At 46.1% G+C, this 26,515-nt stretch overlaps 2 protein-coding genes across 5 annotated transcripts; one reads left to right on the top strand and one right to left on the bottom strand.

The window, feature by feature from the left end:
- Positions 1-271: 271 nt before the first annotated feature.
- CCDC87 (coiled-coil domain containing 87) lies at positions 272-4,216 on the bottom strand. The gene has a single exon (XM_036930216.2). It carries the CDS (start codon positions 4,214-4,216, stop codon positions 1,634-1,636), a length of 2,583 nt encoding a protein of 860 aa, XP_036786111.2. The 3' UTR covers positions 272-1,633.
- A 117-nt stretch (positions 4,217-4,333) lies between these two features.
- On the top strand, positions 4,334-16,120 carry CCS (copper chaperone for superoxide dismutase). 4 transcript variants are annotated; one of them, XM_036930237.2, is made up of 8 exons: positions 4,337-4,495; positions 4,775-4,847; positions 10,148-10,285; positions 10,501-10,678; positions 11,240-11,300; positions 15,439-15,516; positions 15,588-15,691; positions 15,799-16,120. In XM_036930237.2, the coding sequence occupies exons 1-8, from the start codon at positions 4,457-4,459 to the stop codon at positions 15,944-15,946; spliced, it is 819 nt and encodes a 272-aa protein (XP_036786132.2). In that variant the 5' UTR covers positions 4,337-4,456; the 3' UTR covers positions 15,947-16,120. The 4 variants fall into 4 exon arrangements, with proteins under 4 accessions (XP_036786141.2, XP_036786149.2, XP_036786132.2 ...); XM_036930228.2 differs by having other exon boundaries at positions 10,109-10,285; XM_036930246.2 differs by lacking the exon at positions 15,588-15,691 and having other exon boundaries at positions 4,334-4,495; positions 10,109-10,285; positions 15,842-16,120.
- Positions 16,121-26,515: the final 10,395 nt, after the last annotated feature.

Raw genomic sequence — 26,515 nt, 5'->3', positions numbered from 1 at the left:
CTCCCTCACCCTCTGCCATAATCCCTCCTACCTAACCAAGATGTTTGTGTTCCTCTCATTCTAAGGGGTATTTGGGTAGAAAAGTTTTGAGAAATGCTGTTTTATTGGGAACACAAAGTGGAAGTGTACATGTCAGCAAATGGTGAGAGGAGATTGGAGGCTTTCCCCATTACCCACGGCAGGCAGCTGAGGCAGGCTGTATCTCACAGAATCAGTACACCAAGAAGACACACGCAGGCTTCCGGGCCAGACAGTCCTGGGCTTGCATCCTGGCTCTCCCATATACCTCTGTGACCCTGAGTATGTTACTTTACCTATCTGAGCCTTTTTTTTTCCAGCTGAAAAATGGTGATTAAAATACATAGTTCACAAGGTAGTTAGGAGGAGTCTAAGAAATCATGCAGGGGAAGTGTTCTGCACAAGGTTAAGAACTTAATGTTAGCTACTTATTAGTAGGCCTTACATTATCAAACCCGCCCGTTGGCACCTGGTCATGACCCCAAGTCATCTCTTCCTCTCACTCCACTCCACCCGCAATGGCCACCTTGCTTTTCTTGAACATCCCAGGCAACCACCTGCCTTAGGGTTTTGGAATGGGTGTCAGGATTATTGACTCAGATGTCCACCAGGCTCGCTTCCTGATCTTGCATATCTTATCTTCCCAGTGAGGCCTATCCTGATTATCTTAAGACTACATCCCGCACCCTTTATTTCCTCTTACCCTACTTGACACTTTCTTTTTTCCACAGTACTTATCACCCTCGAACATTCTATTATTCAATATGCTTAAGTACTATGTTTATGGTTTATGGTCTGTTTCCCCTAAATAGAACATTAACTCTACTCTTTGTTATGCTCAGTGATACTAGACCAAGCATCTATTACATACTGGTGCTCAATAAATATTTGCTGAGTAAGGGAATGGGAAGATACACAAGAAACTGGTAATGGTTATTAGCCCCAGGGAGGGGGTCCAAGGTATTAGAGGTAGGGATTGGAAGGAGATTGACTTTTTAGTACATACCCTTATGTTCTTTGTACCATGTACTTGTATTAACTGGTAAAAATGTAATACAGATTTTTAGCTCTACCAACAGTATCCTAGAACTGGAAGAAGTGACAATCTGGACCCAACTCCTTCATCTAACATTTGATGGTCCAGGTGCAAAGCAGTTAGGTTATTTGTCCAAGGTTACAAAGCCAGGATTTAAACCCACATCTCCTAACCCCAGAACCCCTAGCTTTTAACCATTATGCCATAGGGTCTCTTGATTTGGGTCTCCAATAAGCCAGTTTAATGTGGTGTGGCTGAAATGCTAAGCTGAGGTGTTGCAAAGACGATGGTGTGCCTGTGTCTGACAGTTCCCATTACAATGAACTCCAACCGATAGTCTGTTCTTTCAACATATGAAATTAGGGTTGTATTGTGCAAGGCTCAACATAAATGGGAATCCTGGGTTTGGGAATTCTTCATGATCAAAATAAAGTGTTAATCTTAGTCCCTAGGTAGTTGGAAGCATAATGTTCCTGAACCCCACACTCCCAGATATTACTTCTTCCAAAGCAGTCAAGAGGACTGGATGAACTTCTGAGTGTTTGGAAGTGTGGGAGGGGTTTAGGGCACTTGGACTGGTCAAAGAGTAATGGGAGTATTCCCAGGAGCTATGAAAGGCTGGCTGCTGAACCTTCTGCACAGGGCTGACTGCTGGGAGGCCTTCTGGACCCGGGTCAGGTGGTGGAATCGTCGCCACTGCTGCAGCCAGTATAGCATCTCCACTTTGTCGAGCTTCATCTTGTCCAGGTAGCGCCGCCCCTTGAAGGTCACTGGCTCGCCAAAGATCAACTCTATCTCCTCCAGGAGAGAAGCTAGAGAAGCCTCTACTAGACTAATCTTCCTGTGTAGATGGTTGCGGATCTTATTCTCCTCCAGGAAGCGACTCAAGCCCATGTCAGTCTTTTGGAAGAAGCGGTTGGGGTCGCAAGCTTGTCGCTCAAATGATTCCAGTCTCCCCAGCAATGTCTCCCGCAGCTGAATGGGCTTCAGGGCCTGCTCCCAGGCACTCACCAAGGCAGGCAACTGCCTCAAACGGGCGTTGGAGCTGTACTTGATGGCCATGTCCAGCCGGTCATTTTCTGGGACTTCAAGCATGGACCACAGCTGCTCCAGACGCTTCTGCAGGATCAGCACTTTGTGGGGTTCTCCCAGGAGGCTGATTCTCTTAGTTCCTGGCAGGTGCCCCAGCACTGTGTTCCAATCCCACTCTCCTGGCACAAAGTCTGGCTCTTCGTCTTCTAGCAAGGGAGGTGGGTGTTGAATTTTTAGGGACTCTTTGACAGGGGCTATGATCTCCACAGGAGCCTCCTCTTCATACATTTGGTAGATGACATGGAGGAAATCTGTCTCCTGGTTGGTGAGGTACTTGAAGTAGTCATCCACAGACAAGGTGGTTTTCCATGTGTTCATCCATGAGGCCTTGTTTGCCCACTTCTCCCAGCCTTTGGTTGCTTGGAGTGATGTGACAGAGGACATTCTATCAGGGTTGTACTGTAAAGTGTTTTCTCTCTGAGAATAAAGTCCAGCTAGACTGGGGTTGATAATACAATACTGTTTTTCTTGACGTAGAAAGGTTGATGACAGGAAGACTGACCAGTCCTTATCAGCTGCAGGCTCAACCAAGGGTCCTTGGTCAAAAGAGAAGTGGTCAGCAGAGACATGGCTCATCAACTCCTTATAGACCTCCCTGATGCTATTGCCGGCAAAGTGATTGATATCCATTTCCTCAATAAGTTTGGGTTCTATTTCACCAGCCAAGTGGTTGTATAGGACTCCAGCCCCCTCAACGTGGAAGGAGTCCAAGAAGTTTCTCTCTGAGACCTGTACTGCCGCTGCCTGGACCACAAACTGATTTCTTAGCTTCAAAGTAACAGTAACTGGCTGTGGTTGAAGTGAAGGGCATTTGGGAGATCGGAGGCCCCTCTGCACAGAGGCTTCTTCCTCCTCGAGGCCCTTCAACATTCTTTGCAGCTCTTCCATGCGATGTGCTTCAGTTGGGCAGTGGGTCAGGGCCCCAAGGAGTGGGGGCAGGCCTGAGTCCGGCGGTGAGTGGTGAGTCCACTCCAATTTTGTGTTCACCAACTGCTTCAGGTCCTCAGTCACCATGTCCCCTGCCAGCTCTGGTTTACTCTCTGTAACCAGAATCAACGGGGTTAAGGGGCGACGAGGTCGCTGAGGAAGGCCTAACTCATCTGCCAGCTTCCAGCCTTCCCGCAGATTGGGCATGGACTGGCCCCTCTGGAGCCAGGAGTTGAGGGGCAAATGGGAGGTGGAGGGAGCCCGGCTGGTGGGAGGCACAGAGTGCCTGGGCAGCGGCACAGTATGTGAGGAATTCAAGTCACTTGTTCTCTTCTGTTGCATGGAGGACAGCCAGAGGAGAGGCTTTTTCCTCTTCAGCTGGGGGATGGACTTCAATTCCTTCACTGGATCCAGTTCAGGCTCATTGAGAAACTCTCGCGGGCGGCTTAGTTGAATGAGGTAGTTCAGGTTAAGGCTGGAGCATGGCACTTGCGCGAAGTCGGTGGTGTGAGACCCCGGGAGAGGGCCAATCCTGAAAGGCCCCGTGGGGCCTGCCGGGCGTAGCTTGCGCATGCCGCCTTCGGCCCGCTCTACCTTCAGCAGGCCGAGGAAGTCGGCGAGCAGGCAGCGGTAGACCTCGGGACTGGTGAGGAGGACTGTGCAGTCCCTGGCGAGGCCGGCGGCCAAGCGGGTGAGCGTGGCTGATTCGGTGAAGATACCTGCGGGGGTCGACATGGTCTTCAGCAGGTGCAGGTAGCGCAAGAAGAGCTGCTCGCTGCTGAGCAGCACGTGAAGCTGGAGCCGCTTCCGCAGCCTCTGGTTGTTCAAGTGGCTCAGGCTAGGTTCGCTGGGAGGCTCCTGCCAGCTGCATTTCAGCTCGTCCAGGATGACCTCGGTGAAACGGAGTCGGCCCTCGGCAGGCACCCGCACCTCCAGTCCGCTGCTGGCCAGCCGCCTGGCCACCTGGCGGCACAGCGACGCCACCGTCAGCCGCGACACTGGCAGAGGCAGCAGCGCCGGGACCTCCTGCGGGAGGCGCTTCTGAGGCTCTGGACGCGTCTCCTTGCGAGGGAAGAGCGACAGCGGACGCAGCAAGCGGTGGTAAAACCGCTGGAGTTCAAACTCGGGGTTATAGGGCTCCATCTCGGCGCCGGCGACGCCAGCCGCTATGACAGCAGAGCAGTTACTACGGCAACCAGGGGCCGGCGGCCCGAGTGCGCCTGCGCGGCCGGGGCCGTCCCCGATTGGACGCAGGGGCGGGGCCTTCCGCGCGCGCGCACCAAGGGGCGGACGAGGAGTGGCTTCCGAGGCTCTGCCGCCCCGCGGCGCCACTCAGGGTTTGCGCGTAGCTGTTCAGGTCCTCCGCGGGTGACCGGGTTCAGGATGGCCTCGGACTCGGGGAACCGCGGGACCACCTGCACGGTGAGGGTCGCGGTCTGGCGGGGCAGAGAGCCTCGGCTTCTAGGGTGAACGTCAACTCGGGAATGGGGGTCAGAGCGGGCGCCTGGGGCGGGGCCTAGGGCTCTGGCGTGAAACTGGGTGCGAGTGTGGCAGGGCCCTTGGCGTTGATGTTGTGGGGGCTGGTGTTGGAATAAGCCTGAGTGATAATGAAGGCGCTTATGGAGGGGTCACGTGGGGCGTTTCCCTAGGTCCTTGGGAAGGTCCCCAGCTCTCACTGGCGCGTCCCTGTCGCCCTTGCAGCTGGAGTTTGCGGTGCAGATGACCTGTCAGAACTGCGTGGACGCGGTGCACAAGTCCCTGCAAGGGGTGTCAGGTAAGAGGCAGATCAACTTCTGAAGACAGTCCGGATGCCTCTGGGAGGGACTGGCAAGTGTCTTAGGTCAACCCTACTCCCATTTTACAGGTGCAGAAATCGAGACCCGGAGATAGGAAGGAATGTTCTCAGAGTCACACAGAGACCCAGAGGCAGAGTCTAGAGTACAGGCCTCAAGCCAGCCCTGCTAGAGTCTCTACTGGCTCTGTCTGTCCTCTGGCATCTTAAACCTCTGGTGCCCTGAGGAGCAAGGCTGAGCACAGTCCCACTTACAGAGGGAGTTTCCTGGAAAACAGGCATTTTGTGATTGGGAAACAGCATAATCTTGAGAAAGCAAACAGCAGCCCTGGCCAGGTTCCATCCTAGGTGACTGGTTCTTAAAAGCCAGATAACTAGTTTGGAGGTGCCCTAACACAATTGGAAAGGTCTGAGAAGGCAGAGCCACCAGCATGGCACTGGGAACTGCCTTCCTTTGATTCTGGTAAATGTTCATCCAGTCTTTGGGGCCTTTTAAGGAGAAAGGTTCTCAGGCACAGCCCGTGCCCTCTGCACACAAGCATTACTTGTAAAGAGCAGTTCTGAGAGGAGATGAGATGCATTCTGAAGCTGGGACCAGTGGTGGCACTTGGCTTTGTATTGGGCAGGGGCATATGCTCTAGAGTCAGACTGTTTGGGTTGGCAAATCCCCTTTGTGCCACAGAATGGCACTGATACCTCATGTATGTTACTTCAGATGACTCTGTTTCTTCAGTGTTTAGTGGACATGATAATAGAAGCTTCTCCAGAGGGTTGTGGTAAGGAGTAAGTTAGTACATATAAAGCACTTTAGAAAAGTCTTTGGCATGTAGTAAGAAACCACTAAATCCTACAAGTCATGAGAGGAAGAGCTTGCAGGCCGTAATATGGTTGGGCAGAGGCATGAGGGGACACACTATTTGTTTTGGGATGGCAGATAAGGGTCTGAGATGATTGAGCCATTACACAGAGAGTGGCGTGTTTTGACCAAACAAAGCCTTCTGAGAATGTCCGTCTTTGTACTTCCTGTAAAACTTGTTGGGAGAGCAGACAGCTGGACTTTCTGTTGGACACAGGGCAGTTTCTAGCCCTCAGCAGATTTCTTATGCAACAGAAAAATACCTCTAGTTGACATTTTCTGGTCTGGGTAACTCGAATCAACTTGGCTTTCTCATGAGCTGGGCAGGGACATTGTAGTTTTCCAGAATGCAGAGAGAGAGAGAGTGATTGATTTGCCCTCTCCAGGGGACCTGGGATTTGGGGAAGATGGTTCTGTTCTCCTCCCAGGGATAAATGGGAGGGGCTCCTGGCCCAAGGTTAACTTCTTTAAACCCTTATCACACACCCCAGATCCCTGGGGCCTTAACTTTCCTCCCTCACTGGGCTTTGAGCTAAACAAGGGCTGCCCTGGTCATACTCCACAGCAGTTGAGCTGAACTGCTGCTCAGCTGGGGAGCCAGTGTTCCTCCTGGTTCAGATTCAGGTCCAGAGTTCAGGAAATATGTAGTTATAAGGAGCTCCTCACTGGGGCCCTCCCACTTCAGGAGCAGAGAATCAGCTCTTCTTAGGAGATCCCAGAGCAGGAAGCTAGCTGCACTGAAGCCAATCCTTCAGGAAGTCTTACTGGCTGTATGTCTAATACATACTCAAAATTCAGCTTAAATTTTCCGTACTTTGGCCCACAAACCCATTCACGTCACCTCACCTCTCCCTGACCCATACAATAACCTCATCTTTTGGTTCCTTCTATTGTCCCCTTTAATAGCTTTTCCTTATGCAAAAGCTAGAATGATTTTTAAAATTATTCCTCTATGGTGTCCCTGCCCTGCTTAAAAATCCTCTAGAAGTCATGTTTAAGGGCTTTCCATGAGCCAGGCACTGTTCTAAATTCTGTATGTAACTGACTTAGACCTTCAATGATTCTCTGAAGGAGATGGTAATATTCGTTCTACATGGAGATGAAGTAACTGAATAGAAACTTAACAGAGAGGTTGAGTAACTTGTCTAAGGCCACACAGCTAGTATGTGGCATACTCAGGATATCTACTCCAGAGCTCACACTCTCAACCACCATACACTGTGGCCTTTCTCAATGGCTTCCCATTGTATTGACATTAAAATCCAGATTGTTTCCTGTTGGACTTCGCTTGATTGGTTTCCACTTACAACTTCCTATCTTAATATTCTCTTTACTCCCAGCTCCAGCCACCTTGACCGCCTTTCTCTTCTTAGAACTTCAATGCTATTATTCCTGCCTCAGTCTTTGCTCATGCTGTTCCTTTACTGGAATGCTCTTCCCTTACTGAATGCACACCTTTGCTTAAAGGCTCAGAGACCTTCCTCAGCCAGCCTAAGTGGCTCACCCCCTGTTGTTCCCTAACACTGATTTCATTGATCATGCCTTTTACTCTCATCTGTGCATGTTTCATATCCATATCCCTACACTGGGGCACATGCAACTTCGTGGGACAGAGACATCACCTGACTTGTTCCCTAATGTATCCCCACTGCCTGGAACGTGGCATGTGGTAGGTGCTTAGTGTACATTTGTTCAGTGAGTGAATAGGTGAGGGAAGGAATGAAACCTCTTGCATTGTGTGCTTACCTGAGCCCTGGGAGCCTTAGAAAACCAACCCTGCTTCCTGTGGGGCAGGGGACCACGCATCAGCTTGGACTGGATAGGCTGCCTTCTGAGCTTTATGATCTCAAGCCAGTTGTGTCACCTCTAACTTCATTTCCTCACCTGCCAGATGAGGACGGTATCACCATTGTGATGTGTGTAAAGCTCTTGGCATATCCTGAAAGCTCAGGCTTCAAGAGTTCTCCACTATCCTCCTGACACCCCCTTGTAGCTACTGGCATCCAGAGGCATCTCCAGGGTGGACCTGGAGCTCAGAGACTTCATAGGCTGCTGGGTGGCCCAGGATGAGCTGTTGTGTGATGTGAGGGCCAGTTTGAAAATTTGGAGGGGTTTCATCTCACAGAATTGCTCTGTACTTGTAGGGGAGGATGCATGTGTCTGTCTGATCTCTTGAAAATCCTGTCCCTCTCCTAGTAGTGTCACTGATGCCGCAGGGGAGCTGAAGAAGCAAGCCAATGAGACCTTTGTAACCAACCACAGGCTCAGATTCCTGTCTGTCAGGTGGTACCGCTTCCCAGTAGCATTTCCCAGTTTTTCCTCCTTTGAGCTGGAAGGAATCTGAGCATACATTTGTTGAAAGAATATGGAGTGGGGAATCCAAGGATGAAGGGCATGCCAAGAGTTAGTATAGCCTTAAGCTCATGGAGCACTAGCTCAGCGTGGAGTGAAATGCTTTATTTATGCCTTCTAAGCTATGCCTTCGGGACTGTTTCCCCACAGAGCAACAAACGCTAAGATCAAAGCAGAATGGCATAAGCCCTGCGGGTGAGAGCAGCATTATAGTCCCCAACCCAGCCCCATGCTGAGGATTCTCAAGTTCTCTTAAAAGGCCTGGGAGCCCCACATATGTGAATGAAAGAGAGGCCCCTTCTCTTCCTCCTTTGGGATGGCTCCATGGCCCTCAAAGCTGAGTGTGTTACAGTTAGCCTGCAGGCTGTGTACACACCGGGTGGCTTCAGGAATTTGGAGGGTGATTGAGATACTCTGACTTTTGAACCTGACTTACTGACCACTTGACTCCTGCCCTCACAGAGGATTGTAATCAGTGCAGCGTGTTACACAAGGGAAGCAGGAGTTACTCCACGAGGACAGACGAGGAGGACCCTTCCCTGCCTGGTGGGTGGGGGCTGCTTCTCAGGGTGAGCAGAGTGTCTGGGTTAAGTGCTCGGGCTCTGGAGCTAGGCTGCCTGGGATCAGTTCCAGCTCCACAAAGTACTATGGTGTGATTTTGAGCAAAGTTCTTACTCTCTCCGTGCCTCAGTTTTCTCATCTGTGATATAGGGATAACAGTACCTGCCTCAGAGTTACCTGAGTATCAAGTGAGTTAACGCAGGTAACGGACAAGAAAGCCCACAGTGCGTGCTTGGTAAATGTGAGCTCTCATGGTGATGGCGACAGCGTCTCCTTTTCATGTGTGTAAAGGCATGACTGAGATATAATTTATATGTCATAAAATTCACCCATTTAAAGTATACGATCCGATGATTTTTAGTATCTTTAGAGTTGTGCAACCATCACCACTGCCAATGTTATGCTTCATCACCTATGAAGAAATTGTACCCTTTAGCTGTGATCCTCCTGCTCGCCACCCGCCGCTGTCTACTCTCTGTCTGTAGATTTCCCTATTCTGGACACGGCATCCATAATGGCATTTTGTGACTGACTTTCATGTAGCATAGTATTTCCTGTTGTAGCATGTATCAGTTCTTCGTTCCTTTTTTTTGTTGTTGTTATTTTGTTATCATTAATCTACAATTACATGCAGAACGTTATGTTTACTAGGCTCCCCCTTCACCAAGTGCCCCCCACAATCCCCATTACGGTCACTGTCATCAGCGTCGTAAGATGCTGTAGACTCACTACTTGTCTTCTCTGTGTTGCACAGCACTCCCCGTGCCCCCCCCACACTATACATGCTAATCGTAATGCCCCCTTTCTTTTTCCCCACCCTTATCCCTCCCTTCCCACCCATCCTCCCCAGTCCCTTTCCCTTTGGTAACTGTGAGTCCATTCTTGGGTTCTGTGATTCTGCTGCTGTTTTGTTCCTTCAGTTTTTCTTTTGTTCTTATACTCCACATATGAGTGAAATCATTTGGTACTTGTCTTTCTCCACCTGGCTTATTTCACTGAGCATATTACCCTCTAGCTCCATCCATGTTGTTGCAAATGGTAGGATTTGTTTTCTCTTAATGGCTGAATAATATTCCATTGTATATATGTACCACATCTTCCTTTTTATGGCTAAATAATATTTCATGGCATGGGTACACATTTTGTTTACAGACTTAACCAGTTGATGGGCATTTGGGTTGTTTTCACCTTTCAGCTATCATGGATAATGAGCTATTGATTGCCCGCTTTTCTAAAAACATTTAAAAAATAATTTTGTGTGTCTAAAGTTATAAATAATGCCTGGCACATAATAAGGACTTAACAATAATCTGGGGGCAAGGTGATAGTAATTCCCACTTTATTTATAAAGAAACAGACTCAAAGAGTTAAGGGCCTTAAAGAGCTGGAAGCCAGCTTCTGAGCATGCCTCCAGCCATGGGAAGGTTGGTGAAGATGAGGAATCACTGGCTATTCCTTTCTTCCCTGCTCCCAGAACAGGGGTACCTGCCCTCTGCCCCTTCTCTCCTCCCAGGTGTCCAGAGTGTGGAGGTGCAGCTGGAGAACCAGATGGTCCTGGTGGAGACCACCCTCCCCAGCCAGGACGTGCAGGCCCTTCTAGAAAGCACAGGGCGGCAGGCGGTGCTCAAGGGCATGGGCAGTGGCCTGTTGGGTGAGTAATCATTATGGCCCTGGCCTTAGCCTCTCTGGGAGGGGGTGGCCTGGGGCTGGTGCAAATCTAACCATAGGAACTTGGCTGCTTTGGGCTGGAGTGGCTTTGGGGGAGATGCAAAAGTCTGTGGGGTTCTCTCCATGCTCTTCCCCAGCAGATGAAGGGGTGGATCTGGGTGAGGTGGTTAGCCAGCCTGGGTGTCTGATACCTTGCAGGGAACCTGGGGGCAGCAGTGGCCATTCTGGAGGGGCCTGGTGCTGTGCAAGGGGTTGTACGCTTCCTACAGCTGACCCCTGAGTGCTGCCTCATTGAGGGGACCATTGACGGCCTGGAGCCTGGGCCTCACGGACTCCATGTCCATCAGTTTGGGGACCTGACAAAGAACTGCAGCAGGTAAGTTGTCTGTAGCCTCCATTGTAGCATCCTCATCCCCCAGTTGTGCACCCACTGTGTGCAGGGGGCTGTGTTCAGCCCTTTACACACACTTGGTCTTCATAAACGTCCTATGAGGCATGTACACACAGGCCCTGTCTACAGATGAGGATGCTGAGGCTCAGAGGTTAAATGACTTGTCAAAGGCCCCAGAGCAGATAAATGGTAGAGTGGGGGCCTGAACCCAAATCCGACATTGACGCTCTTCCTCCAGCTGCCTTAATGCCTCTGGTATGGAAGGTGGCTCCTTGGCATGGGACGGGCAGATCCCTGTGTCAGGGTTTGTCATGCTGTGAGGCACTAAGTTTTATGCACCTGTGTCTCTCCTGGAGGCTTACTGAGTGACAGACCTACATCTGATTCTTCCTAGTGCCCTCAATCCAAAGCCTGGCACAGAGTGTGCTTGCTTGTTGAATGAATGAGTGAGTGAATGAATGGAGTTAAAAGAGTTAAAGTAAGTGGAGGGATCACCTGGTCTGGGAACTGCTGTGTCACTACCCACCTGCTCCCTTTTCTTCTTAGCTGTGGGGACCACTTTAATCCTGACAGAACATCTCATGGGGGCCCCCAGGACTCTGACCGGGTAAGTGTCTATCTGGGCGGGGCTTAGACTGGAGAGAACCCAAGGCCCCAGAGGCAGGGCAGGAAGCTCTTGGAATCACATGAATCACATGTGATTCCTTTTCGGTAGGGTCTTTTCCCCTTCTTTTATTTTATTCATCTTAGAAACATTTTTTGACACTTTCTGTGGCCCATTAAGGGCTCACAGCCTTGTGAGGCCCACGGCTGAGAACTCTGGTTACTGTGCAGTGAGGTAATCCTTGTAGGAGCCTGCAGCAGGCCCTTGGGGCTCAGAGCAAGCACCTGATCCAGCCTGAGGGGCATGGGTGGTGGGACAAAGCTTCCTGGAGAAGCTGAAGATGTGGAATTGAAGATTTTTATCTAAACTGAAAAGGCTGTGACTTTTGCTGCAACTCCTCATGCAGCAACTCCTGGTCCTGGAGTTTCATTTTTCACCAGAGAATTGTTTCTCCCTTGGTCATGAGTCACATGCTGCCTTACTGACTTCTGCTTTATCTGAGTACTACTTGTTCTGTTAGTTACTTGGTATTTTGATTTGAATTGACTCATTTTTTTTCCTTAGGTAAATTTAGCTATTTTTAAGATTTCAATCTATCACAGAAGGTTTCAAACATATTCCAACATAGAAAAACTAATGTCTCGAACCCCCACATCTGACCACCCAGCCCCAACATGGCCAATCCTATTTCATCTACAACCCCAGACATTCTCCAGCATTATTTTCAGCAAATCAACACATCATTTCATGGAATCAAGGCAGATTTATTTTTAACAAGAAACTTGATATTGCCACAGAGAATAGAAAACTAGGACTTCTAGTCAAAAGAGCAGAATCATTATAAAAATAAATCAATAAAAGCCCAAAAAAGTGTTCTTTTGTTTAGAGTCTGGCCTGCAAGGTCTGGGGAACTGAGGCCTGCTTTATCTTTGTTAACGTGGATGTTAGCAAATGTTTAGAGAAGAGCTGAAGACCCATTAACACCTGAAGCTTTGTCCTGCCTGTTATCCAGGAGAATTGCTTTTTCTCCCAGCGATTTAGTTTTCTAATGCCCTGTTGACGCACACCTAATACCATCTCCTCTTCCAGTGGTGTGTGTTCCCTGCACTTGGAGGGCAGGCTCTGGGTCCTGGTCCTGGGAACTGGTGACTCCTCTTTATACTTTCCCAGAACTCACAGGCTTCCTTGATTTTTTTAAATTTAAAGTATCATTGATATATACAATCTTATGATTGTATATCACATTGTAAACCACAACACAGTGGTTTTGAAGGAACAAAATAACAGCAGACTCACAAACTCCGAGAAGGGGTTAGTGGTTACTGAAGGGGAGGGTTTAGGGAGGGAGAAGGGGATTAAGGGGCACTATAATTCACAATCACAGTATAGGTAGGTCATAGGGAAGACAGTACAGCACGGAGAAGACAAGTAGACTCTATAGCATCTTACTAAGCTGATGAGACAGTGACTGCAATGGGGCAGGGTGTGGGGGTGAGGACTTGATAATATGGGTGAATGTTGAAACCACAATGTTATTCATGTGAAACCTTAATAAGATTGTATTTCAATGATACTTTATTTAAATAAATGCAAAGAAAAAAACAACACAGTGGATTCAACATTCACCCATATTGTCAAATCCTCACCCCCTCTATTACAGTCACTGTCTGTCAGCACAGTAAGATGTTAGAGTCATTAACTGTCTTCTCCATGCTGTACTGCCTTCCCTGTGACCTACCTATATTGTGATCGTGAATTATAGTCAGGCTTCCTTGATTTTTATTTTCTATACTGATGAAAATTTGCAGCCTTACACCACAAAACAAAACCATAGCATGTGTTTCTTAATTCATTCAACTGGTTTTTTGGACTTGTGACAGCTCTATCACATTTCCAGTGGTCAAAAGTCTTACTCCTCTCCCTTCCCACCCTGGGAAGCTGGAGAAGCATTTCAGTCGAGTCCATCATGCAGTGCCATGCTTGTGCTTAGCATATCAGTTATCTATTGCTGCAAATGAAATTGCTCCAAACTTTGGGGTTTAAAACATCAAGCATTTGTCAGCTTGGTTTCTCTGGAGCAGGAATCTGGGTGGAGCTTCTCTGGGGGCTCTGGCCCAGGGTCTCTCCCAGGGGGCAGTCAGGGTCTTGGCTGGGGCTGCAGCCATTCAGGACGGCAGGCCTCATGTCCTCCCTGGATATTGGCCAGAAACCTCAGTCCTTTGCCACGTGTGCCTATCCCTTGGACTGCTCACATCGCAGCAGCTGATCTTCAGAGTGACTGACGGTGTCCAAAACTGAAGACTGTCTTCTTGAACTCTAATCTTGGAAGTGACACTAACTAGATCTGGCTGCACTCGGAGTGGGGGGAGCACACAGGATGTAAACATGGGGCATGGGGGGCAGGCAGGGGTGCACCTCTGAGGCTGTCATCCTCACTGAGCCCAGAGGGTGCTGAGCAAGAATTAAGTAGGTGAAGAGTGTGAGAGTAGGAATGTCAGGGTCAGCAGAGAAAACTCCCTGGGCAAAGCCTCTGAGGCATGAACCAGCGGGGAGCGCCATTTGCTGGCAGCCCTGTACCTCCTAGGAAGGGTGAGAGACCGCCTGAGACCTGTGCCGTGGCGTGGGTCCCTCTCAGGGCAGGAAAGCAGAAGGGGCTGGAGCCTGTTGCTCCAGTGTCCCTAAGCCCTTGATAGAGGCGGACGAAGATGGGCAAGAGCTGGGTGGCAAGGCCGCCGTGATGACTGGCAAGTTCCTCTGGGATTTCTGCATCTGGTTTTGCCCAGTTGGAAATGAATTAATTGTGGGAATTTACATCCAAGCCAGGTTTTCCCTTTGCAGGTCCCCTAACTGGTCTCTAAGCTTCCTTCCCCTGCTCCCCATCCCCTGCCCATTGTTCCTCTTCATCCACTGTGCTAGAGAGATTGCTCCCAAAGCATGGAGTAACGATGCTGTACGCCTGCCTGAAACCCTTCTTGGCCCCCCAGTGCCTGAGCATAGAGGCCCTGCCCAGCTGCTTAGTGTGACATTCAAGGCCCCACACCCAAGGGCAGGGGAGGGAGAGGAGGAAGGCTTCCTCTCCTGACCCCCTGCTGCTGCTCGATCCCTCAGCCGAGTACAGAAAGTCCTACTCAGGGCTTGGTGTCGCCTCCCCTTCTTTGATCTTTTTACCATAAAGGCCTCCAACATAGGACGTAACAAAAAGTGCCAGGTATAAGCAGCAGATATTCCTTTGGAAAATAAGACAAAGCAGAATGGCACTTCTTGCTGCTTGTCAGCCCCGTCACACAGTGACATGCTTTGTGACTATGCTCCTCCTCTGCAAGACCATGTGCACCAGCCCACATTGGCACAGGTGCTTGCTTCTGCCCAAAGATTCAGGTTGGGGACAACTTACATAGACACGGGTGTCTGTGACTCACCAGTAAGGTCCTGTTATCAGAAAACATGCTCACTGTGTACTAATCCTGTGTCTCCTTTTCGCCAGTCTGTTCCCCACTGTGCCATGAGCCCCTTGAGGTGGTGACTGCATATGCAGCCCCCACGTCTGGCAGAGTGTGTCTGATGTAAGAGGTGCTCAGTAGATGTGTTACATTTTTTATTACCTTCAAAGGGAGAAGGTAATAAAAGGTAATAAAAAGCTTCTGGGGCAGGTCAGGCCGTTTGCCCCTTGTGTCTCTTCTCTCTGTTCCTGGAGGCTGGGAGTCAGGGAATCAATGGTGGCTGAAGCCTGTGGTCAGGAAGCCATGTCTGGCCAACTTAGCCCAGGGGAGTTGCAGATTGCCAAGCACTCAGAGTCAACTGGAGGCTGGAGAACCTGGCTTGGAAAGAAACAAGAACCGGGCTAGCTTCTGTACTGGAACGCAGGGCTGGGCAGCAGCCTTGTAGGAGAAATCATCTGATCCACTGGACGTGACTTCCTAAGAAGGGATTGGGTCACTGGCTATTTTCAGCATGCTGTCATTCTGCCCAGGGTTTCAGTTCTGGGGATAAGTGTCCAGTTGCCTTCCTTGTGTCCTGGGCTGTCCCATCATCCTCCTAGACTATACCCACAGGAGCACATTGGTATTCTTGGAAAGGGGAGTCAGATACTGGGGAGCCAGAAGCTAGCAGCTGTGCCCTGTGGGCCTGGCTCTCACTGTAGCACCGTGGAGACCTGGGGAACGTCCACGCTGGTGCAGACGGCCGAGCCATCTTCAGGATCGAGGATGAGCAGCTGAAGGTAAGGAGGAAGAGAAGGTGGGGACCTTTCCTAACAGGTCCACTGTCTGAGGCCACTGTCTCCCCTGAAAGGTGTGGGATGTGATTGGCCGAAGCCTGGTCATTGATGAGGGAGAAGATGACCTGGGCCGGGGCAACCATCCCTTGTCCAAGATCACGGGGAACTCTGGGGTGAGGTGAGTGATGCCATTGCCAGCAGGAGGCTGTGCTCTGCCAGGGGTGCCCGCGGAACCTTGGAGGGGCCCAGGCAGGTGCCTCCTCATGACCATGCGTTCTTCTGCAGGTTGGCTTGTGGCATCATCGCACGCTCTGCTGGCCTTTTCCAGAACCCCAAGCAGATCTGCTCCTGTGATGGCCTCACCATCTGGGAGGAGAGAGGCCGGCCCATTGCTGGCGAGGGACGAAAGGCCCAGACCCCTGCCCACCTCTGAGCCTGGCCTTAGCCTCGGGTCTGTTACTGTGCTCCCAGCTGAGCACACCCCCAGAGGGAAGGAAGGGGACCCTGCTCACCCAGCCCTAGAAGAGCTGCTGTGCAGGGGATGCAGTGGGTGCAGAGGTGGCTGTGATGCTTTCTTGGAGAATTAAAGTTTTATTTTCATATGGAACTTTGTGCTTTGTCTGAGTCCCCATGTGAACACAGTTCCTCTCTGCCCTTCCTGTGAGGGACACCTCTTGGCTTTAAAGTCAGACAAAACTGGATTCAAATCCACACTCCTCCTGAGGGCCAGGGTGCTTGGGGTCACAATGAAGGTCCAGAGCAGTCATGTTTCTGTTGGTGGCCTGTCCCCCTTCCCTCTATGGCCGACTGGAACCTGCCCCATGCAGGGCCTTGCTTTCCCCCAGAAATATGAGCAGACCCAGCTTTAGTTTCTTCCTGTGTTTGGATCTGTAACATGGGAATGTGGGAAACGAGCACCATCCTCTGCACCCTGCCTGTCAACTGAATACCAGAAAAAGCCTGTTTGCTGAGGAGCGGGGTGAGGCAGACGCACAGGGAGAAGCTAAGACTGGAGAAGGCCTGGCGCTGTGGAGTCTGCGCTCTGGGCCTATCGAGGCTGGCTGCCTCTTGTTCAGTGGGTCAAAGGACAACCCTGTATCTTCCCAGTGCCTTACTGTCCCCCTTAATTAATCTGGCTTGAATTGATTTCTTTACTCACATGTATAGGACTCTTAATTAGCCTAATCAGTAAAGTGCTTGGCACTATGCCTGCCACATGGGAAGTTAAGGGAGCAGCGGCTGTGCGTCTGAGGCCAAGTGGGGCCCCTGGAGACAGCCCCAGCGGAGGTCCCCTCTCACAGGGAGACCCATAGCCAAGGACTTAGTGTGTGGGGCCGGGGATTCTGAGCCTCCCCACTCATCTAGTTTTACCCCTACCCCTACCCTCCCTGGACTGTGGCATCCACGGCACACCTACTCATCCATGACAAAGTGGCTTTTATGCCATGGGGGTGCTGTCAGAGCACAAACTTTGCCCCTTATGCTGCCCCTTATGTAACCAGGTGGGTGGTTTTACAGTTAGTTGGCCTTGGTTTAGTGTGCCTGGCGCTGCTCCCACCGCCCAGGCCCTGCCCGTTGCCCCGAAAGGCTGCTCGTTCCACCTCTAGCTCCGGCCCTTGGACTCTGCTTTCTTGCTAAACCTATGCTAGTCACTTTCCAGCTCCCTTGGTTCCTGGGGAACCAGTCTTTCTAAGCCTGAGGCCGAGGCTGTCTTTCCCCACTGCCCTGATCACTGGACTCTGCCCACAGCCAACCTCTGACCTTTATTCTGGAATTATACCTGGCTTTAACCCTTTTATGGCTAAATCATTCACCATCCCCTACCACACTGTTTCTACTTTTAAGGGATCAACATTTCCATTAGCTTTTCTTTCTTCTAAATGCTTAGCTGTGTGGTTTTCAAACTTTGTTTTTCAGTCACACAATGTTGTTCAAACATCTTGAAGCCCCATCTGTAAAGCAGGTGTGAAACTCAGGCTGAAGAGACTCAGCCCAGACTAGGGGATTCCCAAAGCCTTGGGGCTCCAGGGAGCTCAGGGTGAAAATCTTTGCCAAACTCAGGCATTTTTGTGGTACTTCTCAACTGTTGCCATGTCCACAGACCATCTGTACTATTATTTACCACTTTTCTTTAAAGTGATTCACTTTCAAACTTACTTAAAAAGGAAATTTTAATCATAGTAGATACTACCTATTATGGTAATTATTAAGTGCCAGGCTCTGTTCTAAACACTTTACATGTGGTAATTAATGTAATCCTTGTGACAATACTACAAAGTAGGTTCTGTTATCGCTGTTACAGATGAGGAAACAAACAGAGTGGTTATGTAATTTGCCCAAGGTCACACAGCTAGTAACATGACAGAGTCTAGGCTCAGACCCATGTACTCTGGCTCCAAGTCTACTTTTTTTAAATAATTTTTTTTCATTCAATTAGTTTTTTTTCTTTTTTTGTATTAAAATATTGCTAATATACAATGTAATGTTGGTTTCAAATGTACATCACAGTGGTTCAACAGTCCACTGTGATCAACTTATATTGTGATTGCAAATTGTTGTGTCCTTTTATCTACCCCCGCACCCATCCCAACCCTTCCCCCTTGGTAACCACTAGTCACTTCGCAGGGGCTACGAGTCTATTGCTGTTTTGTCCCACTGTTTTGCTTTGTTTTTGTATTCCACAAATAAGTAAATTCATATGGTATTTGTCTTTCTCTGCCTGGCTTATTTCACTGAGCATAATACCCTCTAGGTCCATCCATGTTGTTGCCAATGGCAGAATTTCTTTTTTTTTGGTTGAATAATATTCCATTGTGCATATACACCACGTCTTCTTTGTCCATTCATCTGATGGACACTTAGGTTGCTTCATATCTTGGCTATTGCAAACAGTGTGGTGATAAACATAGGGGTGCATACATCTTTTTGAATCAGGGATTTTGTTTTCTTTGGGTAAGTTCCTATGAGTGGAATTATTGGGTCAAATGGTATTTCTATTTTTAGTTTTTTGAGGAACCTTCGTACGGCTTTCCACAGTGGTTGTACCAATTTGCAATCCCAACAGTGTAGAAGGGTTCCTATTTCTCCATATCTTCTCCAGCATTTGTTGTTCCTTGCCTTTTGGATAGTGGTCATTCTAGCTGGGGTGAGGTGATACCTCATTGTAGTTTTAATTTGCATTTCCCTGATGATTAGTGATGTGGAGCATCTTTCATGTGCCTGTTGGCCATTTGTATTTCTTTGGAGAAGTGTCTGTTCAGGTCGTCTGCCCAATTTTTGATCGTGTTATTTGTTTTTTGGGTATTGAGGCATATGAGATCATTATATATATTTTGGATGTTAACCCCTTATCAGATGAATCACTTATGAATATATTCTCCCATACTGTAGGAGGCCTTTTTGTTCTGCTGATGGTGTCCTTTGCTGTACAGAAGCTTTTTAAACTTTTAAAAAATGGTTAGCTCAGGGCCTGGAATCTTCCTGCCTGCTGCTCTGTATGCTGGTGTAGGAGTAGAGATCAGGACCATCTTCCAGCCCCCAAAGACTCCACCTCTAATTTAAATGCATATGTCACTTATTTCCAAAAAGAGCTTGCTGTATCTTAGCCAGAGACAGAAGAGATTACACCTGAAAACGTGGTGAGGGAAGCACCATTTACCTGAGAGTGCCAAGAGGAAAGTGCTCTGGATTGCCTTGGTCTCACTGCCTAATAAACCGTTAGCAATTCCAGCAGGGAAGAGTCCCGTCACCATGGTTATGAGGCACATTAGCAGTAGTGGTGCACAGAAAAGACTATTACTGATTCCATTTTTTTTTTAATTACTGAGAGGCTGATAATGGCCCTCAAAGTTATCAGGTCCCAGTCCCCGGAAGCTGTAAATGTTAACCCTATTTGGAAAAAGGGTGTTTGCAGATGTGATTAAATTCAAGGTTTTGAGATGATGAGATTATCCTGGATTATCTGGATGGGTGCTAAATGCAAGTACGTGTATCCTTATAAGAAGGAGGCAGAGGGAGTTTTGAAAGTCATACACAAAGAAGGCAGTGGGAAGCCAGCAGAGAGATTTGAAGATGCTGACTTTAAAGATTGGAGTGATGCAGCCACAGCCTAGGAAGGCCAGCAGTCACTGGAAGCTGGCTGGAAGAGGCAAAGAACACATATTTTCCCTTAGCAAGGCCCTGCTGACATCTAGACTTCAGCCCAGTGCTAATTTTGGAATTCTGGCCTCCAGAATTGTGAGAGAATAAATTTCTGTCTTAAGCCACGCAGTTTGTGGTAATTTTTTATAGCACCCACAAAAAACTAATATAATTATGAATCAATTTTATTAACAGGATACATTTCCTAGTTTTCCTTAAGGCTTTACATTCAAATTACAAAAAGTATTATTCTCTTTACAAATCTAGTAATATAAGAACTATTATCTTTACCTTTTCTTTGATAAAACTAAGGTTGGGTGCTAAAGAATCATACCCATTTGCAACTTAATTTCCCTCAAAATTTTAAAAATTGATTTTGCATATTTAATACATTTAATTTTCTTAAATACCACAGATGCTTGGCCTAAATATAAACTTCCCAACATACTTCCTGGTAAATCTTAAATTTATAAATAATCATGAAATTCTACTACCGTTTATAAACTTAAAAAAATAAATATACATTTTAGCTAAATATCACAACCCTAAAATTAATTTTAGAAGTTTTATGTTTTGAAATTATTTTAGATTAACCAAAAAGTTGCAACGTGAATGAATCTTGAGAACATTATGCTAAGTGAAAGAGGCCAGACACAAGAGCCATATAGTTGTATGGTTCCATTTATACAAAGTATCCAGAATACGCAAATCCCGAGTCAGACAGATTAGTGGTTACCAGGGTCTGGGGAAAGTAGGGCATGGAAGTGACAGCCAAAGAGTTCAGGGTTTCTTTTGGGGGTGACTAAAATGTTCTGGTGGCTGTACAACCCTGTGAATATACCAAAACCCACTGAATGTACACTGAAAGGGTGAATTTTACGTATGTGAATTTTATCTCAGTATTTAAAAATCATTTGCATAGGAACAGTAAAGAGTTCACCATGCTCTTCACCCACTCTCACTAATGTTAATTTATATAAATACAGTGCAGTTATCAAAACCAGTTAATTAGCTTTGAGACAATACTAGTAACTGAACTGCAGACCTTACTCAAATTTTGCCAGTTTCACTGCTGATAATCACTTCCTGTTTCGGGATCCAGTCCAGGATGGCACTTTGCTTTTCGCTGTCTTGTCTGCTTGGTGTCCTCCAACCTGGGACAGTTCCCCAGACTTCCTTGTCTGCACTCCCTTGTCTTGACACCTAGGAGTGCTCATCAGTTATCTTGTAGAATGTCTTTCAGTTGGGCTTGTCTGTGTTTTCTTGGGATTAGGTTGAGGTTATGTATTTTTGGCTTAAATACCACAGTAGGGAAGTAGTTAGTGCCTTTCTTAGTACATCACGTTGGCATATCTCACTGCTGGTGGGATTTGCTGGGATCACTTGGTGAGGTGGGGTCTTCTGAGTTTCTCCACTGTAACCTTAGGATTTTTCCCTTTGCTACTAGTTAATAGCTTGTGGAGAGCTACTCGGAGGCTATGTAAATATCCTACTTCATATCAATTTTTTTGCCCACTGGTTTTTAGCATCTAAAATCAATTTCTCCTTAAATTGTGGCAAAATATACATAATATAAAAGTTACTATTTTAACCATTTTAAGTGCCTATTTCTGTGGCATTAAGTACATTCACATTGTTCAACCAACACCACCATCCAGCTCCAGAATGTTTTCATCTTCCTGCATCTGAAACTCTGTCCCCATTAAACACCAGTTCTCCATTTTCCCCTGTTCCAGGGACCTCAAAGAAGTAGAATCATGTAATATTCATGCTTACAAAATAAATTTCTTACTTACACTTTTTAAATTAGAAAACCAAGACTGATCTGTCAGATTCTCTAATATGTCAACATTTCTTTAACATTACACATACTTTAAATACCAAATATATTCAAATTTTCCCAAATGTGACAAAATTCTATTTGTGAATTTACAACAGAAGTATTACTACTGTGAGGTGCATTCATCATTTTCCTCTTCATTCTAATCCTTCCCAGTATTTAGATTATTCACTCAGGGAACAGCTTTTTTCAGCTGTAGAGAAGTTGGGTCGTACTCCCCGGGCCAGGCAGTTTATCTCTGGGGCTGCATGTGTCCAGGGCCATTCTTCCTATGCAAGGAGTGTACCTGCTGGGTCTTTTCTAAATTGTTGTCATAATAGGAAACAACAAGGCCAAACCCTACAGATGGCGTTGGCTTTAGAAACCATGACCCCTAAATTCAAAGGAAGCCTGTAAGGCTAGTTTTCATAACCTCTTAATTTTATCACCTGATTTAAGTAATAAATATTGTATAGATTTCTTCACTGTTTGATTAGATTAAACCCAAGTAATCTACGAGAAGTTGGCTTTTCTTTTTCTGGCCATAATTCTAAAGACAATGGCAAATCTTTTTCTGGCCTTGAAAATGTATTTGCCACAAATGAATGTCTTTACATATGTAGATGTATTCCTTGTTAGTGTCATCAGTGCTGCATTTGTGTTCTAGGTACAGCCACGTTTAATAATCTTTCTTATGCCTCTATCCAGGGAAACTTTGTAGTGATGAGCTGGGCTTTGGGTCCAGATCCCAGACCTATTTACTTTCCAGCTATGTGACCTTGAGCAATGCTTCTTAGTCTTGTCTGTGAAATGGGGGCTACAATAAGCCAATCTCACAGGCCTATGGTGATAATCAAATAAGATTGCCCATGCAAAGAACAGCACCTAGCAGATTTAATAATTGTTCAGTGGTAACTATTACTATTTTATCATTCATTCATTCATTCATTCAGTATTAGGGGAAAACCTGTGACCATGTCAGGAAGCTTTCTGTTGCTTCTTAGTCATTACAAGAAGATGGGATGTATATTAATATAAAGTAAGAACTTTCCCCCATCTTTCTGATCATTTTGTTCCCTAATTCTGAGATTGGCAGAATGTAAATATTCTCCAATCTTGTCTCATTTGATAATGAGCTTTGTAGAGTACTTAAAAAATTAAATTAGGTTTTTCAAATACTCATTGTATCCTTTTAGAAAATTTTAGAAAAATTTTATTTTCACTAAGATTGTTCAAAGTACTTTAAATTTTATTTATAATTTTATCTAAGTAATATATGTGCATAATTTAAAAAGTCAAATAGTACTACTAGGCACTTAAAGAAAAACGCCAGTCCCCGCCCCATCTCTTCCGAAATCCATTTCCTAGAGGCAACTGCTTTCAACTGTGGTCATTTCTTCTGGGATTTACCTCCATAATTTTAGACAGCGTGACAGTATTGCTGTTTATTATCTGCAGTCTTGATTTGTCTGTTGAATTATGTGTTAGGATGAATTCTGCTGCAAGTAAAGAGAGTCCTGATGAATAGTGGCCAAAGCAAGTAAGACATTAATTAGTTCACAAGATAAGGAGGCTGAGAGGGGGGAAGCATTTACCCTTTATCAGGCAGCAACATCTATGGAACAAAATGATAAAAGTCCATGCTGTGAAAATGACTGCATCTGTGTTGTTAAGGAAACATAGTCATGGCTGTATTCGTTTCTTGGGGCTGCTGTAACAAATTACCACAAACTGGGTGGCTTAAAACCACAGAACTTTACTCTCTCATATTTCTGGAAGCTAGACGCTCAAAACTAGTATCACTGAGCTGAAATCAAGGTGTCAGTTGAGCCATACTCTCTCCAGAGGCTCTAGGAAAAATCCATTCCTTGCCTCTTCCAGCCTCAGGCGACCACTGGCATTCCTTGGCTTGGGGCCACATCACTCCAACTTCAAGGCCAACATCTTCATATATCTCTTTGCTCTGTTCCCCCATCACCTTCTCCCCTGTTTGTATCAAATCTCCCTCTTCCTCCCTCTTTCAAGGATATATGCACTTGCATTTAGGGTCTACTTGAGTAATCCAGGATAATGCCCACATCTCAAGATCCTTAAATTCATCACATCTACATTGACCCTTTTTCCAGTGAAGGTAACATTTCCAGATTCCAAGGATTAGGACCTGGTATCTTTGACCCATTAGAATGAACTATAAAATCAAATAACTACTGGTTTGTTCATACAATTAACTGAGGCAAAGGTGTCAAAAGTAAATTTTACTGGGTGGGCTCTGTTCTCTAGTTTACAGGACAGAATTTCTCTCTAAAGTTTCCTTCCATTCATTGTAAAAAGATAAGGACTTTTCCTATCGGATTCTTTATTTCATAAATTGGTTTTTACCCAAAATTAACTCAAAGTTATCTTAAGTTTACTGCAAGTTTGCAAACTTTGGTTTAGATTAGTGGTTCTTAATGGGGGTGCTGCTGCCCCTTGGGCAACCTTTGAGAGTTTGTGAGGGAGATTTTTCTGGCTGTGATAATGCTGGGCTGGGGTAGGGTGGTGGTGGGGTGCTTCCTGGGGGAAGCTAGGGATCCTTGCCAGGTTGCAATGTGCAGGACAGTCTGGCATAATGAAGAACTGTCCCATATCCTGTACAACTTTCAAATGTCCTGCCAGGTATCCTTGTAGGTGAAAAACATATTTATATTAGAATCTAATTTACTTCATTTATTAATAATTTTATTTATCAACAACAGAGTGCTTTTGATGCAGTCTTAATGTGCACTGGATTTTTCTGCTCTTTGTTTGGTTTAGAAGATTACTGAGAATCGTTCATCATTTTGGAGAATAATATCATCAGTGGTAATGGCAGTCGTCCTATTTGAGTTGCCAAAGTAGAGCCTCTGTATCAGTCTGCATTTGTAGCTGACCAGAAGACATAGTTCATTATAAATATTTCATGATATATAATATTTTATTAGAAATATCTTTCCTTCAGTGACTGTAATGGGGTATGTGGGGGGGACTTGATAATGGGAGAGAATGTAGTAACCACAATGTTGCTCATATGAAACCACAAGATTGTATATCAATGATACCTTAATAATAAAGAAAAAAAGAAATATCTTTCCTTTTAGTCCTCCTTTTTATTCCAGTTAATGCCATTTGGAGCAGCCATGATGGGCCAGGTATGTCACTGGGCTACAACATGGGGAGAGGGGAAGCATCAGGGAAAGCCTAGCATCATTGTCAGAGAAGGAGAGTCAATTTGTGGGTATGAGGTATGGTGAAAACAGAGAGATGATTTTTATTTTTGTCTTTAAAACATACAGGATGTTAAAATTCTAACTGAATGCTGTTCAGAAACTAGAAGAATGCCTGGCAGATAGTAGGTGCTTAATAAAATTCTAGTTGAGATACTATAGGTTCTTTTGATTTGACTTAACAATAAACTTCTGTAACAAACTTTTCTAATAGCTCCATTTATTGAACTTTTTTACTATGTGCCTCATAGGGTGTTAAACACTTTATTATACCTTGTTCAGAATGCTCAGTATGACCTTATGGTTCATATGTATTTACCAAGAGAAATGAAAACTTTTGTTTGCACAGATACCTATATGCAAGCTTTAGTCATAATTGCCAAAAATTGGAAACGATCCACAACGGCCTCCAACTGGGGAATGGAAAAACAAACTGTGGTACATCCATACATGTAAATCACTGGTGGAAAGGAGCTAACCACTGATACAGGCAAGGACACTGATGACTGTCAGATGAATTAGGCTAAGTGAAAGAAGCTAGATTCAAAAAGCCATATACTGAATGTCTCCATTTACATGACATTTTGGAAAAGACAAAATTACAGGCATAGTAAGAAAACAGACCCAGATTTGCCAGGGCCTGGAGGTGGGGGAAGGCTGACTTAAGGGAACAGCATAAGAAAACTTTTCAGGTTGATGGAACTGTCTATATTTTGATTGTGGTGGTGGTTATGTGACTATACATTTGTTGAAACTCAAAGAACTGTACACAAAAAAAGTGATTGTCATTGTATTATGAATTATGCTTTAATTAAAAACAAAATCCAGCAATTTCACTTCTAAGTATATACCCAGAGGAAGTGAAAGCAGGGACTCAAATAGATAGGGTGCTCCCTCATTCAGAGCGGCATTATTTACAATAGTCAAAAGGTGGAAGAAACCCAAATGTCTATTGATGACTGGGTAAACAAAATGTACTGTATACATTCAATGGAATATTTCTAACCCTTAAAGAGGAAGGAAATTCTGATGCATGCTATAGCATGGATGAACCTTGAAGACATTATGCTAAATGAGTAAACCAGTCACAAAAGGACAATTACTTGTACAAGTCCATTTATATAAGGAACCTAGACTAGTCAAATTCACAAAGACAGGAAGATGATTGATGGTTTCCAGGGACTGAGGAGAGAGGGCAATGGGAAATCAGTGTTTAATGGGTGCAGTTTTAGATAGGGAAGATGAAAGTGTTCTGGACACATAGTGTGGTGTTGGTTGTACAGCAATGTGAGTGTACTTTATGCCACAGAACTCTATCCTTAAAAATGCTTAGAATGGTAAATTTTATGTTCTGTGATTTTACCAGAGGCACAAAGACTTATTTAAAAAGAAAACCAAACCCAGAAATCCTCTGATAGTAAGGCCAATGGTCTTATAAGTGAAGGTGATGCTTACAGCTGTGAAGAAACATGCTCCACTTCACACAACTGGCAAGCCACGATTTGAACATGGATCTAATAATCTAGTAACTCCTTGCCTGGGGTGATGGAAAGAGCACTAAAGTAGCCCAGTTCTACCACCAGCTTGATGGTGGGCAACTCCTTTCTCTTCTCCAGCTCTGAGTGGATCTCTCATCTGTAAAGTGATCGGGCTAACTTGGCCTGGCTCATCTAAAGAATTCTTTGCAGCTTTGACACTATTTGTTGATGGATATTTCTGAGCTTGATCTTCCTGCTCACCCTCATTTCCCACACTTGGCTTTGAAGAATATGGGACTGTTTTTAAAAATCAGATTCATCCC

Source organism: Manis pentadactyla, chromosome 9 (assembly GCF_030020395.1).
Source record: "Manis pentadactyla isolate mManPen7 chromosome 9, mManPen7.hap1, whole genome shotgun sequence".
Lineage (NCBI taxonomy): Eukaryota > Metazoa > Chordata > Mammalia > Pholidota > Manidae > Manis > Manis pentadactyla.
This window is presented reverse-complemented; position numbering and strand designations above follow the sequence as displayed.

Excerpts from the sequence above, each read along its gene's own strand:
- CCDC87 (XM_036930216.2), bottom strand. The coding sequence starts at position 4,216 with ATGGAGCCCTATAACCCCGAGTTTGAACTCCAGCGGTTTTACCACCGC.
- CCS (XM_036930228.2), top strand. The coding sequence starts at position 4,457 with ATGGCCTCGGACTCGGGGAACCGCGGGACCACCTGCACG. Across the intron at positions 4,848-10,108 it reads GTCCCTGCAAGGGGTGTCAG|AACAGGGGTACCTGCCCTCT; the intron begins GTAAGAGGCAGA and ends CCCTGCTCCCAG. Across the intron at positions 15,517-15,587 it reads TCGAGGATGAGCAGCTGAAG|GTGTGGGATGTGATTGGCCG; the intron begins GTAAGGAGGAAG and ends CTCCCCTGAAAG.